Source organism: Mustela nivalis, assembly GCF_964662115.1.
Source record: "Mustela nivalis genome assembly, chromosome: 17".
In the NCBI taxonomy this organism is placed as follows: Eukaryota; Metazoa; Chordata; class Mammalia; order Carnivora; family Mustelidae; genus Mustela; species Mustela nivalis.
Window position 1 is genome coordinate 51,039,180 of NC_139036.1, and position 26,624 is coordinate 51,065,803.

The 26,624-nt window shown below is 51.2% G+C and overlaps 2 protein-coding genes across 12 annotated transcripts in view; one reads left to right on the forward strand and one right to left on the reverse strand.

The window, feature by feature from the left end:
* The window catches only part of ARSG (arylsulfatase G), a 102,163-nt gene extending 98,991 nt beyond the window's left edge, over nt 1–3,172 (forward strand). For 8 of the 11 annotated variants that reach the window (XM_082708284.1, XM_082708283.1, XM_082708278.1 and 5 more), the window contains one exon: nt 2,222–3,172. In XM_082708284.1, the coding sequence (XP_082564410.1) occupies nt 2,222–2,240 (19 nt within the window). In that variant the 3' untranslated portion in view covers nt 2,241–3,172. Of the gene's footprint in view, nt 1–596; nt 774–2,221 lie in introns of those variants that run through there. The other 3 variants (XR_014305057.1, XM_082708287.1, XM_082708286.1) reach the window with 2 other exon arrangements.
* WIPI1 (WD repeat domain, phosphoinositide interacting 1) overlaps nt 3,173–26,624 on the reverse strand; it is a 33,084-nt gene continuing 9,632 nt past the window's right edge. The window contains exons 4-13 of the mRNA XM_082708288.1: nt 23,522–23,618; nt 15,290–15,387; nt 14,614–14,706; nt 13,863–13,933; nt 13,149–13,256; nt 8,954–9,118; nt 8,061–8,168; nt 7,193–7,311; nt 6,613–6,713; nt 3,173–3,699 (exon numbers count right to left, since the gene is read on the reverse strand). Coding sequence (XP_082564414.1) covers nt 3,652–3,699; nt 6,613–6,713; nt 7,193–7,311; nt 8,061–8,168; nt 8,954–9,118; nt 13,149–13,256; nt 13,863–13,933; nt 14,614–14,706; nt 15,290–15,387; nt 23,522–23,618 — 1,008 coding nt within the window. The 3' untranslated portion in view covers nt 3,173–3,651. The remainder of the gene's footprint in view (nt 3,700–6,612; nt 6,714–7,192; nt 7,312–8,060; nt 8,169–8,953; nt 9,119–13,148; nt 13,257–13,862; nt 13,934–14,613; nt 14,707–15,289; nt 15,388–23,521; nt 23,619–26,624) is intronic.

Below are 26,624 nucleotides of genomic sequence, written 5' to 3' on the forward strand. Positions count from 1 at the left end.
GCCTTCGTCCTTGGCCTCATATCAAAACCTCTCTCAGTACCCCAGTCAGGTCATAAAACTCCCTCTCATCTTCCCGGCTGGGTACAGTTTGGGGAACCTCTGATCATGATCACGTTCTGCCGTGTATGCCAATCATTTGGGTCCATGTTTTATTTCCCCTACTAGTTTTGAGCTTTGTAAGATGTTTCATTTTTGTTGTCTTTAAGTGCTGAACACAGCGCCTCATACCTTGCAGGGACCCTAACATTTTTCTTTCAGTGAATGAAAAACAAAAAAAAATAAGCAAAACAAAATCTGGGACCTGGTGCAGATTCCAATTTGATTCAGTTGTTTCATGTTAGAGCATTCCAAAGAATTATAAAGAACAGAAATGATTTTCCTTGAGTGTAAATACGTGATCCCGAAGAAAAACGTGGCATAAAAACAAAACAAGTTCTTTGAGTTCATAACTTGAGGGATATTAAAAATGCCACAAGAATTATTGATTCTCCAAAGCCTAAAATACAAACCAGTCAGATATTTGTTATGCTTTCAGATGGAAAGTTTCTAGATTACAGTCCTTACATTACATTATCTCAGAGGTATGGGTTCTGCAGGCCGAGTTAATTTCAGAAGTCACAGCCCTGCCAGAAAGCCCTTGGCCCCACGGGTTTGGAATCCTGAATGTTACTATGAAGTCATCGGACTGTTCAGAAACGATCACAATCGGACAGGAATTATGACACCCAGGGGAGGGAAGTTCTTCTTCTGAAGAGTCACCAAGTCCCGGGATGGTGAGCACGAGGGTGGGGAGGACGGAGCCCCACGCATCTGGGTGTGTGTTGGGGAGGAAGAGTGTGCCCTGTTTTGATCCCTCCCTTCCCCTTCTCTTTGAAAATTCTCATCCTTATTACTCAAAACTATTTCAGATAAACAACATGTCTTGACATCTACTACATTAGAGAATGATGTGGAGGGAGTTTATCCGCGAATTTTGGGGCTTTCTCCTCTCTGGCTCCCTCCTCCTTCCTGAGATTTCTACTCGTCCATTTTCTCAGGCAGCCCTGAGCTCTGTCCCAAAGAGCTCAAGTCAAAGGGATGACAGTTCCCTCGCTGGGCTCTAGCTCCTCCCTGCTACACAGGTTGAGGGGTGTCTCTGTTGGGGGATGGGTCTCTTAAACTTAGACCCAACCCCCGTGACCTCTGTGTTTCAGTGATCAAGTTCTTTTCAGTTTCTGCCTACCTTGGTAACTTCCTGGTGCCTTCCTTTTTTTTTTTTTTTTTTCCTAAATATGTTGCCTAGAATTTAGAAGTGTTATCCGTAGGAGTGCTTGTTCCATGATTCTGTGGAGTGGAAGTCTTACATTTTTCTAAGAGGCATTCACCGCTGGCCTTGCTCGACTGTCTGCAAACCTCATTCTCTGTCTGCCCTTTCTTGGCAATGAAGAGCCAAATTGGACTCCAGATTCTAGGCAAAGACAGGCACTCTCGGGTTCTGCCGAGTGACCTGAATGTCAGCTGTAGGGGGAAGACCATTAAGGAGGACAAGTAGGCAAGAGCGTGGCTTTCCCTGAGCAACTGATGAGTTTCTGCCCTATTTTTTGGCTGCCAGGAAGCTCCAAGCCCAAGGAGGCATTCAGGGATTGCCGCATTTCTGATGGCTGTCCTTTGCAGGGATTCCTTTTGTTTATTCGGTCGAATTATATTAACTTCTGCCAGATACCTATTTTTTGAATGGAAAAGGCAGGGAAAAAAAAAAAAATAACAGTCACCTGAATCATTAAGAGCTAAGGATGCAGCCATGACTCCCATTTTTTGTTGCTCCTCTTCTGAGGCTGCCTCCGTAGCCAGATTCGAGTTCGTACAAGAATCTCAGCTGCAACCCAAAGTGAAATGACTCGCCTCGCCTTCCTGCCCCGTCCACCTGATGCGGATTTTGGTGTTCAAGAAATCAGTGTTTAGGGGAAGAGATCTTACTTCCTCACAAAGGGTAGAGAGGAGAGATCCCTGATTGGCTGTCCTAAGGGCTCTGAAGGCAAGTTCGGGAGAAGTTCCAAGTCATTCTGGACAATGGGAGTCCCCGGAATGAATCTCCAGGCGATTCCTTGGACAGGCAGAGCAGTTGTTTGAATATTGAAGACCTGGGCTGTTTGGATGAGTGTATGGTCAATCACGATTCTCCTCTTCCCAGCACAGGGCCAAAGCTAGTCTGACGGGGTACTTGTTGTCACCCTCTCTCTAGGTGGAGCCAGAGCCTGTGATGGGGCCGTGGGGCCCGCGCAGCATCACGAGCCGCCTCTGATCTTTAACCTGGAAGACGATGCTGGGGAAGCTGTGCCTCTAGACAGAGACGGTGCCGAATACCAGGGCGTACTGCCCGTGGTCAGGGAGGTCCTCGCCGATGTCCTCCTAGACATTGCTGGTGACAACACCTCCAGAGCAGATTACACTCATGATCCTTCTGTGACCCCCTGCTGCAGTCCCCACCACGTCGCCTGCCGTTGCCAGAGTCCCAGAGCACCTGCCAGACCGATTTCCCCCCAGGCAGAAGGTGTTAGGAAGCGAGGGCAAGTCCCAGCTCCAGCTCCAGATGCTGTAAAACTAAGTCTCTGACTATTGTCCTGAAGCCACTGTGTTGTGCCCCCGGCAGCCCCTCCCGCGTGTGGTGGTCGAGCCAAGAGCATTCGGACTTCGGAGCTAGATCTGGGTCAAGCCCCGGCTGTGATTCTTTGAATCTGAGGATGAAAGAAGGCGATTTAGGAAAATGCTGGCCACGTGCCCTGACACAGCACTTACTGTATTTCAGTTTCCTTTCTCTGCGCCCAGTTTGGCTGGTCGCTTTAGCATAGGTTCATCCCAGCTGGGATGGAGGACACTGCTTCTCCATCTTTAATATGCATCCCTGTCAGCTGGGCGCTTGCAGAAGTGCAGACTCTGATCTGTGGGTCTGGGGGTGGGGCCCAAGAGGCTCCATTTCTGGGCGGCTGCTGGGGGAGACCTGAGTAGCACCGACGCAGACTAGGACCGAGTTAGAGGTTTCCGGGTCTCAGCACAGAAGAACCCACAGAAAGCCATGGCTCCGCTCGCCTCCCTCCTCCCGCTTTTAAAGACCGGAGGACTGTATTCTAAAGATTTTAGGCATCCTTCCTGCTTCCTAAAACCAGGAAGAAATAAAAGTTGAAAACCTCAAAAATGAATTGCCATGATTTTATTATTAGTGTCCTAAATGGGACTCAAAAGGTAATAAATGATTTATTGCAATCACTGCAAAAATACTTTGCCTGGCAGAAAACAGTCTCTCTATGTACGTAATATACAAGAAATACAATTCAAAGAGATTTTCCTATAAGTACATTTTTACATGGCATACATTTAAAAGAATGCCCTTCACCATATAAGTTCCGGTTATAGACCAATATGGTTGGTTAACATTGACACTATGGCTGTAACATAATATTTCGGATAGCAAGATGTGTCTATAGTGTGTCTCGTATCCACTGGCAACCAGGGCAGAGGAGAGCTCGGAGAGCCATGAACCATGTCCTGTGGCTTAAGCAGGCAGCCCCTGCCCCCCTTTCTGCACACACAACTGTACTCCATTCTTCCACCTTCCTTGTTTTCTCCAAAACCACCTGACAGGGGGGTGTCCTGATTTCTGAGGTGCGCTTCTCATCAAGACTGCTTCGTTTTGCCCTTCTGACTTCCACGGCACAAGATTATCTACCAAAATCAAAACAGAATGGCCTTACTCTTTCCAGGAAGAGGTGGTTAGGCAGGCTGCATTATTAAGAGATCTGAGCCCACACGGGGTCAGCAGGGGGAGGCTGGGCACTGTGGAGATTTTCCGCATGTCCACGGACTGGCCGTCACTCGCGGCCAGAGAAAATCCACCCATCTTAGGTGTAGACGAGTGTGGCACAGTTTCCAAAAAAATACTATGTATAAAATGTGTGTACATGTGTGGGTATTTATATGTATATGCATTTTTTTAAAGGCTCATTTTGTAAACACAGACTGCTAAATCACTACTAAAAAGTCGGTAAATACCCTTGGTCCCAATTCCCTTACTCCTGCTCACGAGAGTAAGACTAGTTGGAGAGAATACACAGACTTGTAAAGGTTGATGTGTTCTTACAACAAAAACAGCTTCCCAAATGTGGCACCTTTCTACAGTACCTGAAATGATCGGTTCTCTTATTGTTTATGGAGCAGAGTAAATCTCAAGGAGATAAGAGTGATCAGATCCAGGGACATGTGAGTATATTTTAAAACACACACACACACACACACACACACACACACACACACACACACACACACAACGAAAACAAGGGAAAACCCACTTGCAATGACCTGTGTTCTGAAGGCAAAGGCCCAGGGAGCCCCTCCGGAGATTAGCGGGGCAAGCCCATGATCTGAGCTGAAAGAGAGGTGGTTTGAACAAAGCTGAGACTCCAAGATCTTTTCACGATCCCAGAAGTTTTTAAGAGATGTGGGTAGAGGTGTGAATTCTGGCCACGTATGTGTAACAGGCACACTGATGAGAATAAGGGAAGGAGAGGAGTTGTCCACATCTCCTCTCCTGTTGGACATCGTTGCCAGTAAGGGCACGAGATGGTCCATGTCGAGAGGAGGTCCCTGTGGCCCTCACACCTCTGACCCCCGTGTAGTGAGATGGACAAGGCTGTCTGCCGCCACACTGGGAGTCCATAGCAGCTCGGTCCTGTCCTCCCTGTCTGTCTGGAGGCTGGAGGGCGGGGCTGGGGTCTTGATGGCCTCCATGACCCCAACCACCAGCTGTAGGGTCTAACGGGGATCTCATTCAGCGAGCCACACTCTCACTGGCAGGAGGCCTTCCTTGTGTCTAAGTAAAAATCCCAGAAGCAAGTTAAACCAACTTTATGTGTTTGGTTCTTAAGAGGGAGATGGGACAAGCGGCTCATACCCAGCTTCCTGGCAGTGTTTAGGTGAACAGGCCTCTCGACAAGTTCTATCACTAGATTTTAAGCATCTCCATTTTTTTTTTTTTTAAACTTCAAACACAGGATAGACACAGTGTACCTATTATTTTATGCAGGTTTTCTTTGGCAGGGGACCATCTCCTGAAAGCCAGTATCTGAAGTACGCCAATTGTTTAAGTACAAGAGGTTGTAGAGCTTACTTTGATGACAGTTAAGGACCTAATTAATAATCAAATAGTCTCTTGTAGCAGTCACAGACTTTCACCAAAACTACTGAAATGGAACCTAGTGGGTGAAACCTCTAAACCTGGATGTCGTGGGACACAGTTATCCCCCCACGTCTGCTCTGCTCTGGTTCCTAGAAGATACAACCTCGGGTAACTGACCGCCAACTCTTGAGGGGAATGGAAGAACCCCCTTTATGGCTAGTTGGGGTATGAGAACCCAAAGGCAAAACAACTGGTTTATCAGGAGACAGCAAGCCGACAGCTGATTTTATATTTATAATGAGTGTTTTTAAGAACCAGTGCTTTCCACCCCTAAAATATAAACTGGACTTACTGGCACTGGGTTTGGCAATCTGCCTATTAAAAGCCAGAAATGTACCTCTCAAGCAGAACTCTGCAGAGCCTTTATGGGCTGTCCCAACCCCATCCCTCTCGTCATGCACGGAGGGCCCCAAACAGCCTTTTTTTTTTTTTAAAGCTGACTGGGCTTACCAGGTCGCCCCAGGACTTCTACAAGAAAGAAACTAGACCTGGATGCCATCCTTTTGCAAATGGAATTTCAACTGATGTGAAGTAGTGCTCTGGGGAAAACACTGTAGCCTGAGACCTAACAGGCCCTGAGGAGCCCAGTCCAGCTGCAGGAGCCTGACTCCACAGCTCTTTGAGTCTGGGCCCAAACACGGCTTCCAAGTCTAAATGATTTCCGGTGTATCTGTGCCCCACTCTAACCGTAGCTCCCAAGAGCTGTCTGCAGGTTGCTCGAAATGGAAGCTTGAAGAATCAGAAGCTAAGGAGGCCCCGGCAGCCACCCAGAGCAAGGATCCTCTCTTCAGACAGGAATGCTGGAAGAAGCCAAGCCTTGCACCGGGCCCACCAGGAGGGTGCTTGTTGCCATAAGGGCTGAAGCAGGACGCAGGGAAATGCAGCAGAGCGCTCCACCGGGCCTCCCGCTCTCTGCCTGACTGCCGGGCAGCCCGGGAGAGCCCAGGTCGGCCGTGAGAGCCTGAGGAGGGTGAGGGTCTAGCTGGCTTGCGGAGCACAGAGGCCCAGCCCTGTGAGAGAATCATCCTTAGCAAAAAGGTGGCAGTATTCTGCAAAGACATCCTTAAAGGAGCCTCCGGCAAATGGAGTTTATGCAGGCACGAATACCCACCTCCTGTGCAGCACGGAGAGTGCAAAGGAAGCCCGGTTAAAATGCCTCCAGGCTGCTGAGACTCCCCGGATTAGTATTCGTTATTGGAATGCTGCCAGCTTTAGCCTGACACCTGCCGGCTGGTCTGTGGGGCCTGCGGCACAGGGCAGCCGCCATGGCTTCGGACTATTAGAGGGGAGGTTAGCTGTGACAGCGCGAGAGGACAGGGAAAGTGACTTCGCCTCCTGCCCAAGGTGAAGGCTTCCTTCTAAGCGCACAGACTGCGCCACTCTTAGGGATTCCTAATGCTCACAGGGGGGAATTCATTCTCGTCATCAAGACACACTGGTCCGGTGGCAAACTCATGTTCGGGAATAACCTCTCCTCGGAGGGCTCCGCCGTCCTCAGAATAACCTGGAAACCAAGAATGAGACATGAGAGAAGCCCCACGGTCTCCTCTTCTTACGCTATGAGCCCGGGGCGGGAGCCTCCAGGGAAACCACGGGAAGCTGCTTTTGCCTTTAGAATGGAGAGAGACTGGTGCTCGCTTCGGCAGCACATGTACCAAAACTGGACGGAGAGACTGCCGCAGAGGAGTCAGGTCCCCACGAGGTGCAGTTTCCAAGGCTCCGGCCAACCTCACCCACCTTCTACCCCAGGCACCGCCAACTCTCCACCTGTGGCCAATTCTCAGAGGGGTGACCCTATTCGTTTGGGGCTCTGCCTGCCAGGTTTAGGGACCTGACTTGAAAGGCTGTTCTCACGGCCACACCTGGGAGGAGGGAAGGGGTTCAGGGAGCGTGTTCCATCCACGGGTGACGGTGCAGAGAGAAAGCACGGTCGGAAAGGCGGCCCCACGGTGCCCCCGGCCAGGCCCCCCCATCCACACTCACCTGGCACCGTGGAGGCCGACGAGGTGCTTGGTCTGGCTACAGTTGCTGCGTAAGACTGAGGTAATGAAGGTCTGAGGTCATTTTCTTTATTTTCTTCCGTTGTGCCTGAGCTAATCAAGCTAATTACAGCAATGGGGGGAGGGGAGAGAAAAAAGAGATCATCACATATCCAGGCTATTGCCAGAAGGAAAAGCACCCGGAAGCTCAGGCTTGCCCACTCGAGCTTAAAGTATAGACCTATCTGGACACCGCTGGGTCATGTGACCTCCCAGGGACCTTGAACGGCCTGTGTCAATCATGCAACTCCCAGTGACCCCTTTCTCTTGCTCTTGGCCCACCACGTTGCTGGCTAGTTTTATCAAGTTAAAAAAAAAAAAATGGCTAGCTTCTTTCTTCTAATGTTTAGCTTCTTTCTCGTAGATGCACTGAGCGAGGATGGGCCCTCTGCGCTTCCTGAAACACCTGGCGAGGACGCTGAGCCACACTCGCAGCGGGGGGCTCGCGCTGTCCTGTCGCCGCCGGAGGAGGTCGCCTTGCTCTCAGTCACAGATGTCAGGAGAACTTCTGGATTCTGTTTGGGCACCACTGTTGAGCACCCATTATGCACGAGGAGCAAAGGCTGCAGGAAGACATTCCCTTTCTTCGAGCACGTGGTACTCATCCCGGCACTTTTCTAGAGCGTCCTGGGTGGTGAGGGCACTGGACACGGAGCCCCGCACGAAGCGCGCGCCCGCTCGAGCTCTGCCGCTGAGAAGGCCGGCGAGGAAGACGAGCGAGGGCGCTGAGGCTCGTCGTCCCCGGCTCAGGCGGCTGCTCTGCTCGACACAGCCAGCGCTTAAAAGGCTTTTGTGAAAACTAGTCTCTTCACCTGTGGGTCTTGATTAAGACACATTCTCCTCCGTCCTGAGGGTCCAAGTTGTAGATGTAAAGGTGTCCATTAGACGATGCGACCAGCAGCCTCGGCAGTTTCTGGATCCTAGAAGCCAAGGGAAACATGCGCTGTGGCCTCAGCAGTGACAGGTGATGGGCCAGCTTCAGAATCAAAGCCTCACCCACCTTGGCCGTCACACTGGCTTCTCCTGCCCCCAGAAGCCTTTACCCAGCCCATGGGCCCCCGATTCTGGGTGTTTTTGGCCCTAATGATCTACCTGGAGGATTATTTCTTGTCTTTGAAAGTAACTGGGCATGAGACAGAAGGAGGCGTGTCGTGTGCCCGCTCTTACTCCACAAAAAGCCACGGCAGCAAAATATCCGCTGACCTGAGCAAGACACAACTTTTGGCTTATGTGGCTCTCTGTCTTTTACGGTGACAGAAAGGACAAAGGACAAACTTGGCCCACTGCATTGCTGGCTAGTTTTATCAAATTAAAAAAAAAAATGTTTCGCTTCTTTAATAAACTCCTTTAAACAAACCACTTAGATAAAGTATCTATCAAGCCCAGAGGTGTCTGAACCCGGACTGTGGAACTAGAGCCTTGTTACAGAGTTATGTAAAAACGGGAGTTGCTTTCAAGGTAGTGTCATTATCACCAGAAAGTTGGGGTTCCCGTGCCAGCTTCCGGCACCCCCGCCCCCCAAAACAGGCATGACAACCAGGGAGGAAAGGCAGCTGACGGACACGGCAGCCTTCGAGTCTGCTCCCCCTTCCTCTTGGCCGTCTCTTGTCCTTTGGCTCCCTGCACGTGTTTGGGGACTTTGCACTCTGGGCAAACAGCCCGGCGAAGGCTTTTGCCGGCGGAGGGTGGGCGGGGCCGTACGTACGTGGAGAGCGAGCAGATGTTCCTCTGCCCGGAGAAGTTCAGACGTCCGGTGGCGAAGGCCCTGTCCTGGTTCATCATGTCTGACACCTGGGTGGGGAGGTAGTTGGAAGCAGCCATGAACATTTTTCCCATGTAGCCAGTCCAGGTCGAAGGTTCTTCTGGTCGGCTGGGGGAGCAAGGCACAGGTGGAGGTGAGACAGCCCCGTGGGCCCGGGCCCTGGGCCAACTCCCCGCCCGCCCCAGCGCTGGGGGATGTGCTCGAGGCAGCGGGAAGGAACTGTGCCTTCGCATCACGTCCTGCCCACCCGCAACAGCTCGGGACGTTCTCTGCTGGCCGTGCCAGAAGGGCACCGAGGGCTTGTTTGTCCTGCGGAGGGGCCATCGTGAAGCCGTTAAGAGGTTCCCAATGCTACCTCTTCCCTCCATTAGAGAAGTTGCGTGTGGTGATCAATCTGATTTCCAGATTTCTAAGAAGGGGGGCCAGGGGCGGGCACGAGACGGGATCGCTATCTGGACTCTGAAAACGAGGCCCAAGCCCGTCTCCAGCTCGCGGAAGAACAGCGCGATCTCAGGGTCAAGGACTCCCTGGTCAGACTGAGTGGGAAGCAGACGTCCGGGCAAGACGCTTTGGACGGTGTTTGGTTACAGCCCTGAAGCCGCCCGGGTCCCCAGGGATTCCCAATGGTGGAGATAAATCAGAGGGACCTGCTGCGTCCCCTGCCGTCACCTGACTCCATTGCAGGGCATCTGCCGGCCACGGGGGTGGCTGCTCTGTCGGTGACAGGTGGGAACGGGTCGGGGCACAGCCCTGCCCTCGCGCTGTGCGTACTGGGGCCGCATCAAGGACTAGTGGCCACACGCATTCCTGGGAGCACTGCCGAGAGGCCGCTTGGGTACAGGGCCTGGGCGGTGGTGATCGCACGCCGTGGCTCGGAAGCACGGGCTTCTTTCTCACTCTGTTTACCAGTCGGGTAGGTGGGCCCTGGACAAGCCTCTGGGCCTGGATGTTCCCATCGGAAACTGACGGCCCCTCTTAGTGGTTTCGCCCTTATTCTGTGATCCTGAGCATCACGAGACAGACCCGTCCTGTTTGCTCTGCGTCTCTGTGCCAAGGGGTAGGATGTGCCAAGAGGCAAAGAGGCCTCGCACCCCTGGGGCAGACACGGCCCAGAGACGTCAACTGTGACGCCCCGCGGAGGGTGAGGGTAGGCGCTCCTCCAGGACCGCGGAGGAGGGACGGGGGGACGGAGCTCCTTCACCTCCCAGAGAAACCATGATAACCTCAGCTGGCTAACATGCCACCTGGCAGGGCTGTCCTGAGCACGGGAACAGGTGACTCCCGCTGAGGACTCACGTCGTGCCTGGCACACGGCAAATGCTATTTGATAAGACGGTGTCTGCACCGACTGGGGAATGTTCTGGGGGTGGTGGCCGAGAGGCCGGGCTCGGGAGGCAGGTCCAGCTCAGCTGTGGGTGCGCTGGGACAGGAAGGCAGAGCGGGGGCGGGACGCAGAGGCAGAGGCAGGTGCACAAGGCCTATGGGAGCCACAGCCAAGCTGGTCTGGCTGTGCTGCCTGAGGCGGGAAGGCCGCACAGGAGGTAAGATGCACCAAGAAGGGCCTCGAATGCCCGGCTGGTGGAGCAGGCACTTCTTTCCCAGAGCTGGGGGAGTGGGGGGCAGTAACAGTTTCTGAGGAGAGAGGGTCAGGTTTAAAGGAATGCTTCCAGAAAACTAGCCCACTGAGAAGATACAGGACAGACTGGTAAGAAGAGCCCAGAGAGAGTGAGACATAACCGAGCAGACAGGAGATGGTCAAGACCCGGTTCAGGCGGCGCCTGAGAAACGGGGCAGCAGAGGCCGGTGGGAGCCATCACAGCGGCTCCTGCTTCATGCACAGCCAAGCGGAAGGTCAAGAGCCACCCGGGGGAGGAAGGGGTTGTTTCCAGCTCTCTGCGATCACTGACGGAAGCAGAAGAGCCTTCAAATGGTAACTTCCGGTCTGAAGCCCCAATTACGAACTCAGATGAAGACAGGGCTGAAGCAGGACTTGGGGTCACTCCCAGCAGCCCAGCCGCCCTCCCGTGCTCCGCACTATCACACCAGCTCCTGAAGAGATCTGGGCTCTGAGAGGAGATAGGAAAGTCCAGAAAACAAATAGAAGCTCTAGGGAGACCATGCAGGGTCAGAAGAACTACAGGACAAACACTGAGCTCTGGGATGCCCATGAACAGGGGTGGACATTTGTGGGGTTCCAGCCAAACAGGAGCTGGGAGGGAGCAGCCCCCGCGGTTTCCGACACGGTCGGGGGAACGAGGTTTCGCAGGAAAGAGCCTTGCACTAGCCTGTGGAGGGAAGACGGAGCCAGGTCTGAAAATCCTTGGCACTTACTGACTTGGTTGCTGGAACCCTCGGATGGAGTTTCAGAGGAGGGGGGGGGGCAGAAGCCAGGTACGGGTGTCGGACACACACTAATACATACACAACAGGAGTGGGGGACGGTGTTGGACAGACACGTACTACACCAAACAGCCAGAACGAGGCCGGGCACGGTATTTGGAAAGTGGGTGGAAAACGGATCTTTCTCGTAGACGTCCTACCACATTAGGAGAATTAGTTACAAAAGAGGGGCCTCTCTTGGGACAACTGTGAAAGTGTGGAGGCAAGTCCCTGGGACGTTTCCTAAACACCCCTGGAGTCTTCGCTCTGAAGATCTAGAAGCCTGGGTGGGTATAAAACTTGCTACTTCCATGCGGACCCTGGGACTTGTACACGGGGACCGGCTTTGAGCAACACACAGGACGGCTCTGAACCCCAGCTGACTTAGGGATGAAACTTCTCCCACCTCCCAGGACTCCCGTGGTGAGCCGAGGGAGGCCGTGTGTGAGAAGACTCTAAAGTGCAGTGCTCTATCGACGTACGAGAGTCATTGTCATTGCTAACTCCGCCATCTGCCTTCTGTGTGTAACCGAGCTCATCGCTGACACCTCGTGTTTCCATTTCCTATCACGGCACCAAAGAGGCAGGAGACATGAGGCATCTGAAGTTCTGAGGAAGGTATGGACCAGAAGCTACCAGAAGCTACCAGAAGCAGGACCTTGACCTTGGGAAGAGGTCATGGACAATGGCTGGTGGGGAGGAGAGTCCTTTCCAGTGTGAGGTATCTCCAAGGGTAGGCATGGACATGCCCACAGCAGGTAGTTCATGCTACGTCTGTGTCCGAGTGCTCACAGCTACGGCGGAATTCCTAGGAATGGCCCCAAGATTCCATGCCCCAGTCCGCAGAACATGTGACGGTGACGAATGAGCCCTCCAGTGACTGTTATATGGCCCAGATGGCCGGAGGTAGGGAGATTACCCAGCTGGGCTTGCTCTAATCACAGGAGCCTTCAAAAGCAGAGAGGGCTATCCACCTGGTGGCAGACAAGGAAGGCAGAAGGCCAAGTTGGAGCGCTCCAGCGCACAGGAAGGGATCGGTGCGGCGCCGCTGGGCCGACAGCGAGGTGCCGAAGGAAGCGGGTGCGCTCTTGAGCACAGACTCCAAGGATGCGGGCACCTCACCGCTACCACCGCATCGCCTGGGATTCTTACCAGGAATGGGACTCGTTTGGAAGAGGGCTCTGAGCTCCAGATAAGAGGGGGGCTACCTGCCACGGGGATTTCTGCCTTGTGAGACCCTGGGTGGAGAACTTGGCCATGGGGTCCTGGACGAGCAAATGGTGCCATAATGACCATGTGCTCCTTGAAGCCATGAAGTCTGTGGTTGGTTACTTGTTACAGCAGCGAGAGGAAACTGTCCACACCCCCGGCTGCAGTTTAAGGCACGCTGTGCTCCGGCCACTGGTGCAGCCACCGGCACTGGGAGTGTCTGCCCGCGACTTAGTGGTGGGCCGGACGGCGGAGATGAGCAGACTACTGTGCCAACAGCTTCTCCTGGGTGCAGGCACTTGCTGAACACTTCGGCTCCAGGGAACTCCCTTAGCCCTCATGACATGCCCAGGAGGCCTCGGTGATCATTTTGCACCGAGGTACAGGAAGACTGAATTACCCGCCTGGGTCTCCTAGCACAGGGCAGGGCCAGGGTGTAAACTCTGGGGGGTGGCCCCGGGTTTCGTGTGTCCTTGCGTGACACCACCCCGTCGGGAAGACCTACCAGGAAGGCCGGTCTATGCAGGTTTGACGTCTGGCGCTTGCTTACCTGTTAGTGAGGTGCTCCAGCTTGAAGATGTGCACGGTCTCGGTGTTGCTGGAGGCACAGAGGAACTGAGAGTCCATACTGAACACGAGCGAGCTGATTGTCACGTACCTGGGAACACAGCGATGCAGAGACAGACCAGTGAGCCAGAAAGGTGAGGGTGACTGCTCGCTGGTTCAAAAACCAGCTTTTTAAGAAAACCCGATGTGTCCTGGAGAGTCTAGGAATTCTCAGATGCCCCGACACGGTGTCATTCACATTTAGGAATTCTTGCTGGCAAGATTCGTAAGGGGTCCTGGTCTCCAGCAGGAAGAAACAAGGCGCGGCCCCTGCCTGTCATCTCAGAGGTCTTCTAGCTGCTCGGTGCACAGATCCAGCTGCAAATGCCACAGCCACTAGGATCCCGGCCCATCACACTTGACAAATTGCTTCTGGACAGTGACTCGTTCTCTCTCACGTCTCCTTTGCTAGCGGCCCTCGCGCATCAGAAAAGGGCTCCCGTGGGGCTCCCCTGGGGCTCCAGTGGCCGAGGTCCTGTGCTAGAGCAGCCGAGTTCTTGGGTCTGCTGAGCACCCAGCGAGGCGTCTCAGGCAATGACCCTCCTCCAGGGGACAGGAGGGCACAGAGCCGCCCCTCCCTGCTCCCCCCGACCGCCACCAGCCGTCCCCTGCGGGACTTGGTGACTACCGCAAAACAGGCTTCACGGTGAACACAGACCTTTTCATGCCTCTCCGAAACTCGTAGAGCTTTTGCCCGTCCGGTACAGAGAACACCCGGATGACAGTGCCCTGTAAAAGACAGCAGGTGCACACTTCATACCATTAATGGCTTCGTACCCAGATGTCCCTTCAGAGAAGAGCTTGTTTTCTTGGTTTGGAACATCTGTCTCCGAGGAGGAAGCACAAAATGTCAGACACAGAGGCTTTTTTGTGTGTATACTGCTGTAGAAGTAACTCTTGGACCGTGTGTGCAACACTGTTTCTCTTTTCCCTCCCCGCCCTAGGCGAAGGCTTGGCAAGCTTGGATGCTGGAAATGTTTGCACTTGCTAGAATGTTCAGTCTCGGCCTCTCAAAAGACACACATTTTTCACGGCCTTTGAGGTTCAACTTGATCACCTTCCCTGGCCATTCCAGTCAGAAGAGATCAATCTCACACAACATTTTGTTGGCACCGTTTATTAAATGCAATCTCACTGAGTGTCAAGGGGGACCTGCACGAACGTTTCTCAGTAACACCCCAAGTGTCCGTGTCAAGTGTCCCATATCTTGCATAACCCAGGCCTTCTGCCTGTTGAACTACTGCGTATCTATCTACACAGCACGCGTGGGGCAGAGGTGCCCCTTGGAAATGGATTCCAAGTAGGCCCAGGGACCAGCCAGTCCCCGCGTGTCCGACCTTCGGCCCCGACGGGGTCGTGCAGCACAGCCCTGACGGGACAGCCCGGTGAAGGCGCAGCGACACACTCACCTTTTCAGAGGCGCTCGCTAGTTTGGAGCCCGAGGCATTGAAGGTGATGGCGGCCAGCGTGCCCTCGTGGGCAGCAATCGTGCAGACTGTTTTCTGTTGGTGACACGGGAAGGCGGGTACTGATGCCGGGGAAGCGGGAAGACACATTTCTTCTCCCTCCCCTTCCTCTTTTCTTCCAAGATGTTCCCCTCATCTGCCGGGCTCCCTGCCTCTCTCTCTCTTGCCCTCCACCAGGCTGTATAAGCTCTGTGTCCTCTTCTGGGCTATCGGGATTCTGCCTCTGTTTCCACCCCTCTTCCTTCCCGCCCTCGGGAACACGGACAGCCGGCTGCATGCTCAACGCGCCGTGATGCTGCCGCTACTTTTTGGGGACGTCCCCCAGCAATCCTGCCCTGCTCCCTGAAGCCTCAGAGAGCAGAGGACCGAAACGGGAAACATCTGGGCACTGTCACCGTGACACGGCACAGCACGACACCTTCCGTCTGACCCTGGGCCACCAGCTGGTGGGCAGTTTCCACGACACTGTCTACATCTGACTCGGCCCGACGTGCTGCCTCCTGTGTGGCTTCTCCCCCCGCCCCCCGCTTCCCCCACCGGGACAGAGCCTGTGCAACACCTGCCGATGACCTCACAGCCGAGCAGGAGGGCTGCGTCTGCTGGGTCGCTGCCAACTCACCAGGGAGTGTCCATCGTAAAGCACAATCTCGCCTGTAGTCAGGCTTCCAGGGTAGGCCACATACGAATTGGAATGGTTGATAGAGAGGGCGCACAGACCTGGCAAACAAGGGACAGCAGATGAAAAGCAGTGTCCGAGGGAGAGAACAAGCCTGGACAGGGCAGCGGAAGACAGCGTGGCCTCAGCGCCACCTACTGGCGAGGGGAGGAACGGCTTAGTCGATCTTCCAGTGGATTATTCTTGCAGTAAATTCACACTTGACATTGGCCGGGTCCTCCCCGCAGGAAAGCAGTTAGAACTCAGAACACTGCAAAAGCTCTTCTTCACGTTTTACTGCAGGGCTCTGAAACCGTGTCTATTTCTCTTTCATTACTCTCTAAGGCTATGAGAGAATTTACTCTTCATGGAAATAAGTCTTCCTACTGCAAACTTGGCCTTCCTGCAGGTGACCACCTGCAGCTGGCCAGTCCTATCAGGTTGGAGAACCCAGGAGGCGGAGGGTGAGGGGAAGGACCTATTGAGAGACTGTTCATTTCTAAGTCAAATGTCTGTCTCGATAAGGGAAATGGGCAAATCCAGAGACGGAAGATCCTTTGAGGGCTGGATCCTCCGTGAAGATGGGTGTCTGCTATTGAAACAAAGTAAAGAAAGAGGACATTTTGGATTTAAGGTGCTTCGGCAATATTCTGGAAGAGTAAACAGCCCATCACAGCACTGAACTGACATAAATAATTTTTCTTTATGAGGGGACTCAAGTTGTGGGGGTGGGGGGGTTGTTCTAAAAGTATTTAGGTAAAGGATTTTCACAGCCATAGCTGGGTTAATAGTAGAGGTGTGCGTGTGACAGAAGTGAATTCAAGGAGTTGTCAGAACTGAAAGCATCATCAGAATAAGAACTCTGAGATTAGGCCAGAGAGATATCTTTTTAAATGAAAAAAAAGCAACTGACATCTTTGTTACAAGTTAGTGTATATGTGTGTACACACACACACACACACACACACATTTTTAAAGTAGGCTCCATGCCCAGTGTAGAGCCCAATTCAGGGCTTGAACTCACAGCCCTGAGATCAAGATCTGAACTGAGCCATGAGTCAGATACTTAACTGACTGAGCCACTCAGGCGCCCCACAAGTTAGTCTATTAAACGGGTTTCTTACACTTGTGTAAGAAAAATTGACATCAGGCTAAAATGTACCCAACCTAATCTGTTGGGGGAGGAGCAGAGGAAAAAAAAAATCTAACATTGAGAACGGAAACCAAGGTCCTCCTTCCGGCTCCCTGGCTTTGATGAGGACAAAGCTAGGGCTGTGCTCTTATCACTTGAACCGTGAGAGGAAAGTGACTAAGTGCAGAGCCCTTAACTGCATGCTCTGGCATCCTGTAACTCCCACCTGCACAGGATCCTGCTCAGCCCCAGCCTTAGGGAGAGAGTCTAGACTCTCGTATCTTCCCAGTTTTGCTCTGGGAACCTGAATTCCCCCATCTCATCTGGGCTTCTTGCAATCCAAGTGCAATTTCAAGAGCAGCTAGCAGGTGGAAGGCATTCTGGTCTTGTGAAACAGAAGGCAAGAGCAGGGCAGGTCGGGTTGGCTTGCCTGGTGGATTCCCAGAGGGCTGCGTAGCAGAATAGGCGGTCAGACTGGACACGGCAACTTGGGGCGGGGGTGGAACTTGAGGACCACACCAAAGAGTTTAGATCTTACAAATGCAGTGGGTATGTGCCGGAGGTTTCTGAGCACGTAGGTTTAAAAAAAGCAGTGTTAATCAAAACCACCATGAGGTACCACTTCACACCCACTAGGATGGCGATAATCAAAGAGACAGATAATTGGAAGCCTCCTCCGCTGCTGCTGGGAAGCTAACACGGGGCAGTGCTTTAGGAAACAGTCTGGCGGTTCCTGAAAAGGTTAAACACAGACTTGTATACGCCCCCAATTCTACTCCTAGGTATATACCCAGGCGGATTGAAAACACCAGCCACATGAAAAGCAGTATCGTTCATAAGATTCAAAAAGGAGAGACAACGTAAACATCTATCAGCTAATGAATTTGGGTAAACAATATCCTTACAATGGAATATACATGCTCTAACACGGAAGTGACACAGAAGACCACATATTACATGATTCCCTTACATGTCATATCCGGAATAGGTCCATCTAGAGAGACCAAGTAGATTAGGGTCACCTGCAGCTGGGGGTATGGGGGGTTGGTGGCTAAGAGCTATGGAGTTTCTTTTTGGGGTGATGAGAAGGTTCTAAAATTGACTGGTAAGGGTTACACAACTCTATGAATATACAAAATGTTACTGAATAGTGCACTTTAATGGCATGAGAATTATAGCTCAACAAAGCTGTTAGGAAAAAAAAAAAAAAAAAAGCAGGGTTTTAAGAATATCTCCTTGGCAGAGATGGGCTGAGGACACAGAGTCAAGATCCAGGTCTACCATCCACTGTGTGACTCTGGCTGGCTTATCTGTGGCCTTTTGAGGCCCACCTGTTTATTATCCATGACAGGACGGAGCCACCTACGGTGACCCTTCCAGCTTCCACATTCTAAGATGCCAAATCTTCATTTACTTATATCTTCCATCTGAAAATATTGAGGACCCTCTTCGCAGCAGGGAGAATTAGGAGGTCTTTGAGCAGAAAGCTTAGACAGGTAACTTCCAGTGGCCCTGTAGAGTTTTTTTTTTTATTAATATTTAAATGTATACACAGAATAATGGACATATTTAAATTTAAATTAATATGCAGTGTCATGGACGTACACGATACTAGTTTTCTGATCCACAACATAATGATCAGATATTTGTCATCTCGAGGGAGTGATGGTCTAATAACCTTCGTCACCATATAGAGTTATAATTTGTTTTTTCTCGGGATGAGAGCCCTTAAGGACTAATTGTTGTATCAACTTTCAAATATGCAATATGGTATTGTTAACTACAGCCACCATGCTTTATGTTACATCCACGTGGCTTATTTATTTTATAACCGGAAGTTTGCAACTTTTGACCCTCTTCAGCCATTTCACATGACCCCCCAAGACCCCCCGCCTGGCAGCCACCAGCCTATTCTTTGTATCTTTTTTTTTTTTTTTTTAAGATTCCACATCTAAGTGAGATTGCACAGTATTTGTAGTATTGGTCTTTCTTTGTCTGACTTAACCCACTTAGCATAATGCTAAGATTTCCTTTTTTTTTAATCCCCGAATCACACTCCCCTGTACCTACGTGTGTAGCACATTTTCTGTATCCACCCATCCAGCAGACCCGGGTCCTTCCACGTCTTGGCGGTTCTAAACGATGCTGCTATGAACATGGGGGTCAGATTATCTTTCCGGGTTACTCTTTTCATTTTCTTCAGATAGACACCCAGAAGTGGCACTGTTGCATCATGGGGTAGTTCTATTTTTAATTTTTTGAGGAACCTCCATCCCGCTTTCTGCAGTGGCTGCACGAGCCGCAGTCCCGCCCACGGCGCACGGGGTTCGCTTCCTCCACATCCTTGCCAGCACGTTGGGTCTCTGTCTTTTTAATAATAGCCATTCTGACATTCTTTTTTTGTTAGAGCGTAAATATCCCAGAAAGGAAGAAAAGCTTAAACCTAACATCGAACCTTCTGTAATATCTAACAGAGAGTGGGATGGCGCTAGGTTCTAACAGGGAAAGGACGACTCTGACACGTAACTGCTTGTCTGAGAGCTTTGTCTCCGATGCCGGCCAATCCAATGAATTTAGCCAAGGGATCCCGCACGCCAGCCTTCTTGGACTTAATGAAGGTCCCCAGAAATGCTCAACACGAGTTCCTTCGGTTTCCTGTGGTCCAGTTCTCAGACAAATCCAACCAGACAAATCCATACAAGAATGCATTTCTTTCCTTCTGGAAGCCTCCAAGGAAAGCATCGAGAGCTTGCTTTCAGGCTTGGATATTACCATCCTACCCGTCTTCCGTTCCTCTGACAGGCATCACACAAAGCCTTCTTCGGGAAGGAAATAAGCCTTGTCTCTGATAACAGTTTACAATAGAAAAGTCATAGTGTAAAAGATCTGCACAGTCCAGTAAATATAAAGTAAGAGGGAGAGAGAGAGAGAGAGAGAAGCACTCGTTACCCTAAAACCCAGAGGCTCTTCACTATTCTCAATATTTGCACATAATTTCTTCCAGTCGTTTTAATTTTTTTAAAAAGATTTTATTTACATGACAGAGAGATCACAAGTAGGCAGAGAGGCAGGCAGAGAGAGGGGGGAAGCAGGCTTCCCGCTGAGCAGAGAGCCCGATGCGGGGCTCGATCCCAGGACCCTGAGATCAGGACCTGAGCCAAAGGCAGAGGCTTAACCCACTGAGCTCCCCAGGTGCCCCCAGTCTTTTTTCTATATAGGACTCAGGTTTTTTGTTTTGTTTTGTTTTAAAGATTTTATTTATTTATTTGACAGAGATCACAGGTAGGTAGAGAGGCAGGCAGAGAGAGAGAGGGAGAGAGAGAGAGTGAAGCAGGCTCCCTGCCGAGCAGAGAGCCCGATGTGGGACTCGATCCCAGGACCCTGAGATCATGACCTGAGCCGAAGGCAGCGGCTTAACCCACTGAGCCACCCAGGCGCCCCATAGGGCTCAGGTTTTGATGTGGCTTTTTGATTTGTTTTAGAATCGACACACAGTCTCATAAATCACTGTCAGCTGCAACTTCCCTGAAATTGTTGGGCTGTAATTCTTATGCAGTTGGAACAGAAGTGCCTGTTATCAGTGCGAGAGCCAATGGGAGCGTCAGCAGGAATCAGGAGGAAGTCCTATGATTCTAAATCATCCCCACCTTGGTATTTATAGTATGACTTGACAAACTTAAAGCAAGTTAACAGTGATTTATACCCTGCAGTTCTCCCTGGGTTGAGTAATGTCTCAGAAGATGCTTTCCAAGTTTCAAAAACAGAAAATCTCTGTATTTGCGAGTGTTCTAGGTGACTGCAAATCAGAGCCATTTACCCCAGCCGTATTACCCTTTCCAGAAAGAGCTCTGGCTGGGGAATAAGCCACTACTCTGTTCGATTACACGCACTGCCATGTGGTATAGACAGCTCCCTCGGTATTCTGGAGAAGGTCGTAAGAGCATGGCACAGCCGAGATCTGCAGTTGGCAGAACTTATGAGAAGCTCTCCCCCCTCACTGCTCAGCACACAGACCGCTGCGCTGGCAGGAAATTAACTTCGAGCCCCGTCTGGCCAAACCCTTTAAAGGAAACAGCCTGCAGTCTTTGACCCAACGGGAATGGCCGTGACACAGACAGACGCAAGGAAGGAAATTTACAGCTGCATTAGAGACAGGTATGAAGCCGTGGTAGAGCTCTGTGTGTGTCATTTATTTATAATTCACTAGGTTACAATGTGCTCAGCATCCGTGTGCTCCTGCCCGTTGGACAAGGGACTCTGTTTCCCTTGTGTACCGATGAAGCACGGATCAAATCAAGAGCCCAAGTTTCCATCTCACATTTTTGTTAAGAAATAAATGAGATGGGGCGCCTGGGTGGCTCAGTGGGTTAAAGCCTCTGCCTTCGGCTCAGGTCATGGTCCCAGGGTCCTGGGATGGAGCCTCACATCGGGCTCTCTGCTCAGCAGGGAGCCTGCTTCCTCCTCTCTCTCTGCCTGCCTCTCTGCCTACTTGTGATCTCTGTCTGTCAAATAAATAAATAAAATCTTAAAAAAAAAAAAGAAAAGAAATGAGAGAATGAGAACAAATAAAGGAGATGAAGGAGATGCCTGGGTCTGACGGCTCTGAGTCTGCTGAGTGAGGAACTGGTCATGTCTGGGTGGGTGTGACTTTGACCGTGGCTGGGCTGGGGAAAGAGCCGAGCCTTTGCTCTCGCTGCACTGCTCTCTGCCTGCCCTCAGTTAATCCACCCCAAAATAACTTTGTGGGATAACCATTATCATCTCTCTCTTCCTGGAGAACAAAGGGAGCTCAGGGGAAGCTGAGATGATAATTACAAATTTCAGGATTTGAAAAAGTCTGGGGCTATCTCTCCCAAAGGCATCAAAGGTGTCAGAAGACATATTTTGGTCTTTCGACCCGCCCGTGGTCTTTCAGAAGGAAATGCTAACTCTGTCCGTGGATCCATTCATAACGTTTATCTGAGACAGAGAAAACACCTCCCACTGTTTCTAATTTTTCTCGAGATAAAATTATTTCTTTACAAATAGCACCCATTGTCTCTAACATAAAATACAAAAGGCCCACCCTTTCAAACCTCCTTTTCTCCCAGTTTAAAGTGCAGAAAGAAAGGCAACCAGTGACTTTTCCGAGCTGAGGAAGACAGGTCCATTTGCTAGAAATTAAGAGCGGATGGGGAGAAACTGCTTTTCCCGGGAGGAAAAAAGGCCCAGTCCCGCAGGCAGACGGAGCTATCTTGCTGGCTGAGTGTCTACGGGCAGAAGCAAGGGAAGGTGACTGCAGCGCTAACACACGGACCCCCAGGTCCCCGGGCTGGAGAGGGTCCTGACTGCGCCACTTCCTATCTCCCCAGAGAAATGGAGAACCGAGGGAGCTTCCAGCTTCCTAGCCACCTGGATGGCCCCTTGCCCAAATCCATCAAGGTCCAGATCAGATCCACTCCCGCCCTGAGTTCTGCTTCGATTCGGCAGCACCTCTACTAGCAGCCCTAGCAGAAAAGCACACCTTCCTTCCAGCTGTCTGCACCCACAGTCCCACCAGGGGTCCTGGCCCTGCAAAGTGCGCGTCTCTGGGGACTGGTGTGGCTACATTCTGGGCCCCTGGTGGGCTGCACTTCGTATCTCTACCTGTCAGCGCCCTCTGTCGGCCAGGGCACGTAGTGCATCTTCAGTACATAACTTTCCAGACCATTTCAACCTTACGTTCCTAGAACAAAAACCTAACCACCTGCAGCTCCTTCACTTACCATCTTGCATTTTATGAAATATGCTTTAAAGTCGTTGTCTCTCAGAATTTTCTAAAGGTCTCAATGGCTTTGACCTTTGAGAAAATATTTTTCATGGCAGAAATTTTATTTTTATTTTTATTTATTTTTTAAAGATTTTATTTATTCATTTGACAGAGATCACAGGTAGGCAGGGAGGCAGGCAGAGAAAGAGAGGGAGAAGCAGGCTCCCTGTAGAGCAGACAGCCTGATGCGGGGCTCGATCCCAGGACCCTGGGATCACGACCTGAGCCAAAGGCAGAGGCTCTAACCCACTGAGCCACCCAGGTGCCCCCATGGCAGAAATTTTAAAGCGCCAAGGTCGACAGGAGAGAAGGTATGCATATAACCTAGGTTTATTTTATAGGTAGAATAGAGAAGAGGGGAGGAAGCAGGAATAGAGATTTTACCGCAGGGCGGTCTGTGAGCTGGTCAGTTTCACAAACACCAGCTCCTGTGATTCTCAGCTGATCCTGCCAGATGGGTATTCCCATCCTATTTTACAGGAAAAAATCTGAGGCCCAAAGAGCCTTGGTGACTTGGGGTAGGCGATACAGACCTTGAAATTCAGCAAACGTCGAAGAATTAGGAAACTGCCATAAACCAATTCGGCTCACAGACATTAACCTGAATCTCTGCACACGCCAGCTGTCCCAGCGCGATGACTCCCCACCCTCCCAGCCAACCAACGGCCGCTTTCGCGTTTACTTCCCGCTTAGTGAGCTCCCACGAGTCCTCTGCGCTTTCAATCCACCGAATCCAATCTGTTCCCATTCTTACATGGGGGACTGGTTCAATAGTGTTGTATCCAAGCGGTTTAGTGAAGACCAGTCTCCCAGCACATCACCCAATTCTAGAGATTTCATTGTAGCTTCATAAAACACATTCTTTGGAGCCTTTCTCCTGCTCATGCAGGCACACCAAGTCAAAACCTGCTCCTAATAATTACACCTCCTCTGTACGGAACAACCACAGACAATAATTAGGGGCAAACACTTTTTAATATCAGATGCACGGAATCTCCTACAGGTCTACCTTAAGTGCCTTGACACCCTTGCAGAGAAGGAGTTCCAGAAGAAAGGGGTTTGTCAGAGGCCGCGGTCCTGAAGGGTGTACAGCCTAACATAACTGGGATCCGCCACCGTGAAGAAAACCTCCAAAGCAAACACCACTGAGACTCAAAACCCACCCAAACACTGCTTCAGGTTTTTGATGGAGGGGGGGAAGCCAGTCTATGAGAGGAGAAGCTGGGTGTGACATCTGGGGGTGGGGGAGGGCATCTCCCCTGATTTCGGAGCTCACCTGTTGGGTTTGCAGGAATATCCAGGATGGTCTTCAACAGCTTCATGTCCTTAATGTTGTGAATGTAAATGGCCTCCTCCAGGCACACCAGCAGCCTCTGCAATCACACATACGCATCAGTCCACTGGGCAGGTTTCTCCGAAAGGACCCGACCAGACAGACATTGCTCATCCTTCCCGTGAGCCCTAACTTGCTTCTAAGCCTAAAGGAGGATGAATTTTGATGATCAAGTGGAAGATTACGTGGAGGGATGCCCGTGTATGCACGCACACACATTATCCACCTGAACAGAGGCACACAATACAACTTCTTAAAACTTTTCCTTTAGAAATTGAGATTTTTTTTTTTTTTTTTTTTTTTTTGCAGGGCGGTGGGGGGGTGTGTCTGGGTGGCTCAGTTGGTTGAGTGTCTGCCTTCAGCTCAGGTCATGATCCTGGGGTCCTGGGATAGAGCCCTGTATTGGGCTCCCTGCTCAGTGGGGAGTCTGCTTCTTCCTCTTCCTCTGCCCCACCCCCCGTGCCCTCTCTTTCTCTCAAATGGATAAATAAAACCTTAAAAAAAAAAATAGAAATTGAGATTGTGTGTGTGTGTTACTTTCCTCTCTTTAGAACAGGGACTCCTGAACACTTCCTGATCAGACTCCCTTTGCCATGTAGGGCAATTTTGGGTAAATGTTTGGTTCATATTCCTATCAGACGGGCTCCCTTTCAATGTTCATAACAAAGTCTCCCTCTTACACAGCGTGGGATTCTTTTTTAAAAAATTTTATTTAGTTATTTGACAGAGAGAGAGCACAAGCTGGCAGAGTAGCAGGCAGAGGGACAGGGAGAAGCAGGCTCCCTGTCAAGCAAGGAGCCAGACATGGGGCTCGATCCCAGAACCCCAGGATCATGACCTGAGGTAATGGCAGTCGCCTAACCAACTGAGCCACCCTGGTGCTCAGTGGGCCGGAGAGTTGACCAGTGACCCCCACCCTCTGCCCTGCCCCAGGCTCGGCTCCTTTCTCTCTCCAGCACAAGGAGGCCCTTCACTTCCTTTTCAAATGAGGCTTGGCAGGTGTAGAGCTTCTTCCCAATGGTCATGTTCTCTACCGAGTGGGAACAGGCCACGGGGTTGCCGTTGGGTGTGTCAAGGAACGGAATGCAGAGCTCAGTGCAAGTGTGGATGCTGGGTGTGGGTGAGGGGCTCTCGGGAAGGACTTTTTGGTTCGGTGGCTCTTTCCTCACTCAGAGCAGCTGCCCACACCCCCTGCATGAGCTGACTTGGCTTCCTCTAAACTAGTGGTTCTCAGGCTTTGATGAGCTTGCCGAGCACGTAAGGGGCAAGGCCCGGCCTCTTCCTGGAAATTCTGGTTTGGGAGGTTTGAAACAAGTACCCAGGTCATTCTGATGCACACCTGAGTTTGAGAGCCTCTGTTCTCAGGCCAGATCCTCTTATCCCAAAAGACAACACTTGGAAAGGAAGGCACCTAAAAATACCACAAAAAACCCTGGTTGGTTCTCCTCCAGGGGAAAGAAAGCCTGCCCTGCTGGCTTCCCAGTATGACTTCTCAGAGCTCAGAAAATGGAGACCATCCCTTATATCCAGCGGAAAAAGAAAATGTAAACACGTTCCTCAATTTTAATTAAGGCTCTGTGGGATCACAGGCCTGGGTGCTGAGGGGTTAAAAAAAAAATTTCTAATAGGGTCTCAACATTGATGGCAAACATTAGCGTTTCTCCGTGAAACACATTCCCTGATTTGTCTGAAAACTGCCTTTTACCCACACTTTCTGTGCTTACGTTCTTAGGTTTCTAATAGGCTCCTGTGTCCCCACACCCAGTCCCCAGGACACGGGGTCCTCAACGCATGCCTCCTGTGGTACCAGCCTCTACACCAGCCTCATCCCACCTGTCTGCCTCTGTGCCACCAGCTGTCAGCCACCGGCTGTCGTGTGGCCCAGTCAGTGAATTCCAGGTCACCCCTGCTGGCCACGGACAAGAATTAAATGGGGCAGAGGGAAACGGAGAGAGACCAAGGAGGAGGAGGAGGCACCGTGTCCCGAGTTCCCATGCACGCAGGCTTCCAGGGCCAGCCTGACCCCGTAAACTGCTCGCTAATGACCAGTTTTCAATCCTAGCTGAACCCTGGGTGCGCCTTCAAGTCTGCCCGGTCACCTTGGTTCTCATCAACTCTGCTAGGATTTAGAAGCAATAACTCCTTTTCCCGATTATAAAAATACTGATATCATCTCTCCTGAGCACCAGACTTAGGTATAGATCCAGAGGCTTCAATCCAGCGAACACCCATCTGGATAACCAGGGTCCTCAGAACAGACGGCAGGAGCACGGTCAGAGTTTGCCTATGGAAATACGCCGGCTGTGCCGTCTTTATTCTGCAAGATACGTTTCCTCCATTGAGGACAAGGGGCATAATATGAACCGATAGTGAAAAATAACAGAATTACTAAATGTGCTTCCTTTCTACATATTTAGAAGAAAATAGAGATGTTTTCTCCTCACAACTCCCCACACAAATCTTTGATGGTTTCCTGTTGTTTTTAAAAAAGGAACCTCACTGCCAGAAGACCCGCTGAACCCCACAGCAGGTGGGATGCGCAGCTCTCACTCCCGTTCGTCTCCTGCAGGGGGCGGCAGAGTCTGGGCATCCAGGAACTGTGGCCGGGCAGTGGGGGCTGCAGCAGGTGCCCAGCCCCAAAGCTGCCAAGGCCAGAGCCTGCACGTTCTAAGAAAAGCAAACCCCAAGCACGTTCCAGACGGTTTCAAATCATCGTCTTCGGAGAAGAAATGCTAAGGAGGAGAGAGATCTCTGAGCGGGTTCCAAAGAGCTGGCCGTTGACAGCGGGGTAGCGCTAGGGAGCACTTGGGTTCTAGAGGAGCTGGGGAGGAGAACCACAACCTCATGGATGTTACACTGAGGACAGGGCGGCAATCGAAAGGCTAGCAGACTCAGACCCGTGAGTGATCCTTTGTCCCATTTGGTAATAAAAATGTCAGAGAGCAAGTAAGAAAGGAATGAGAGAAATAAATTCTATAGATAATAGTTGAGAGTTCCGATCTTTACAGGACTTTGACCTAAACAATCTTTTTTTTTTAATAGATTA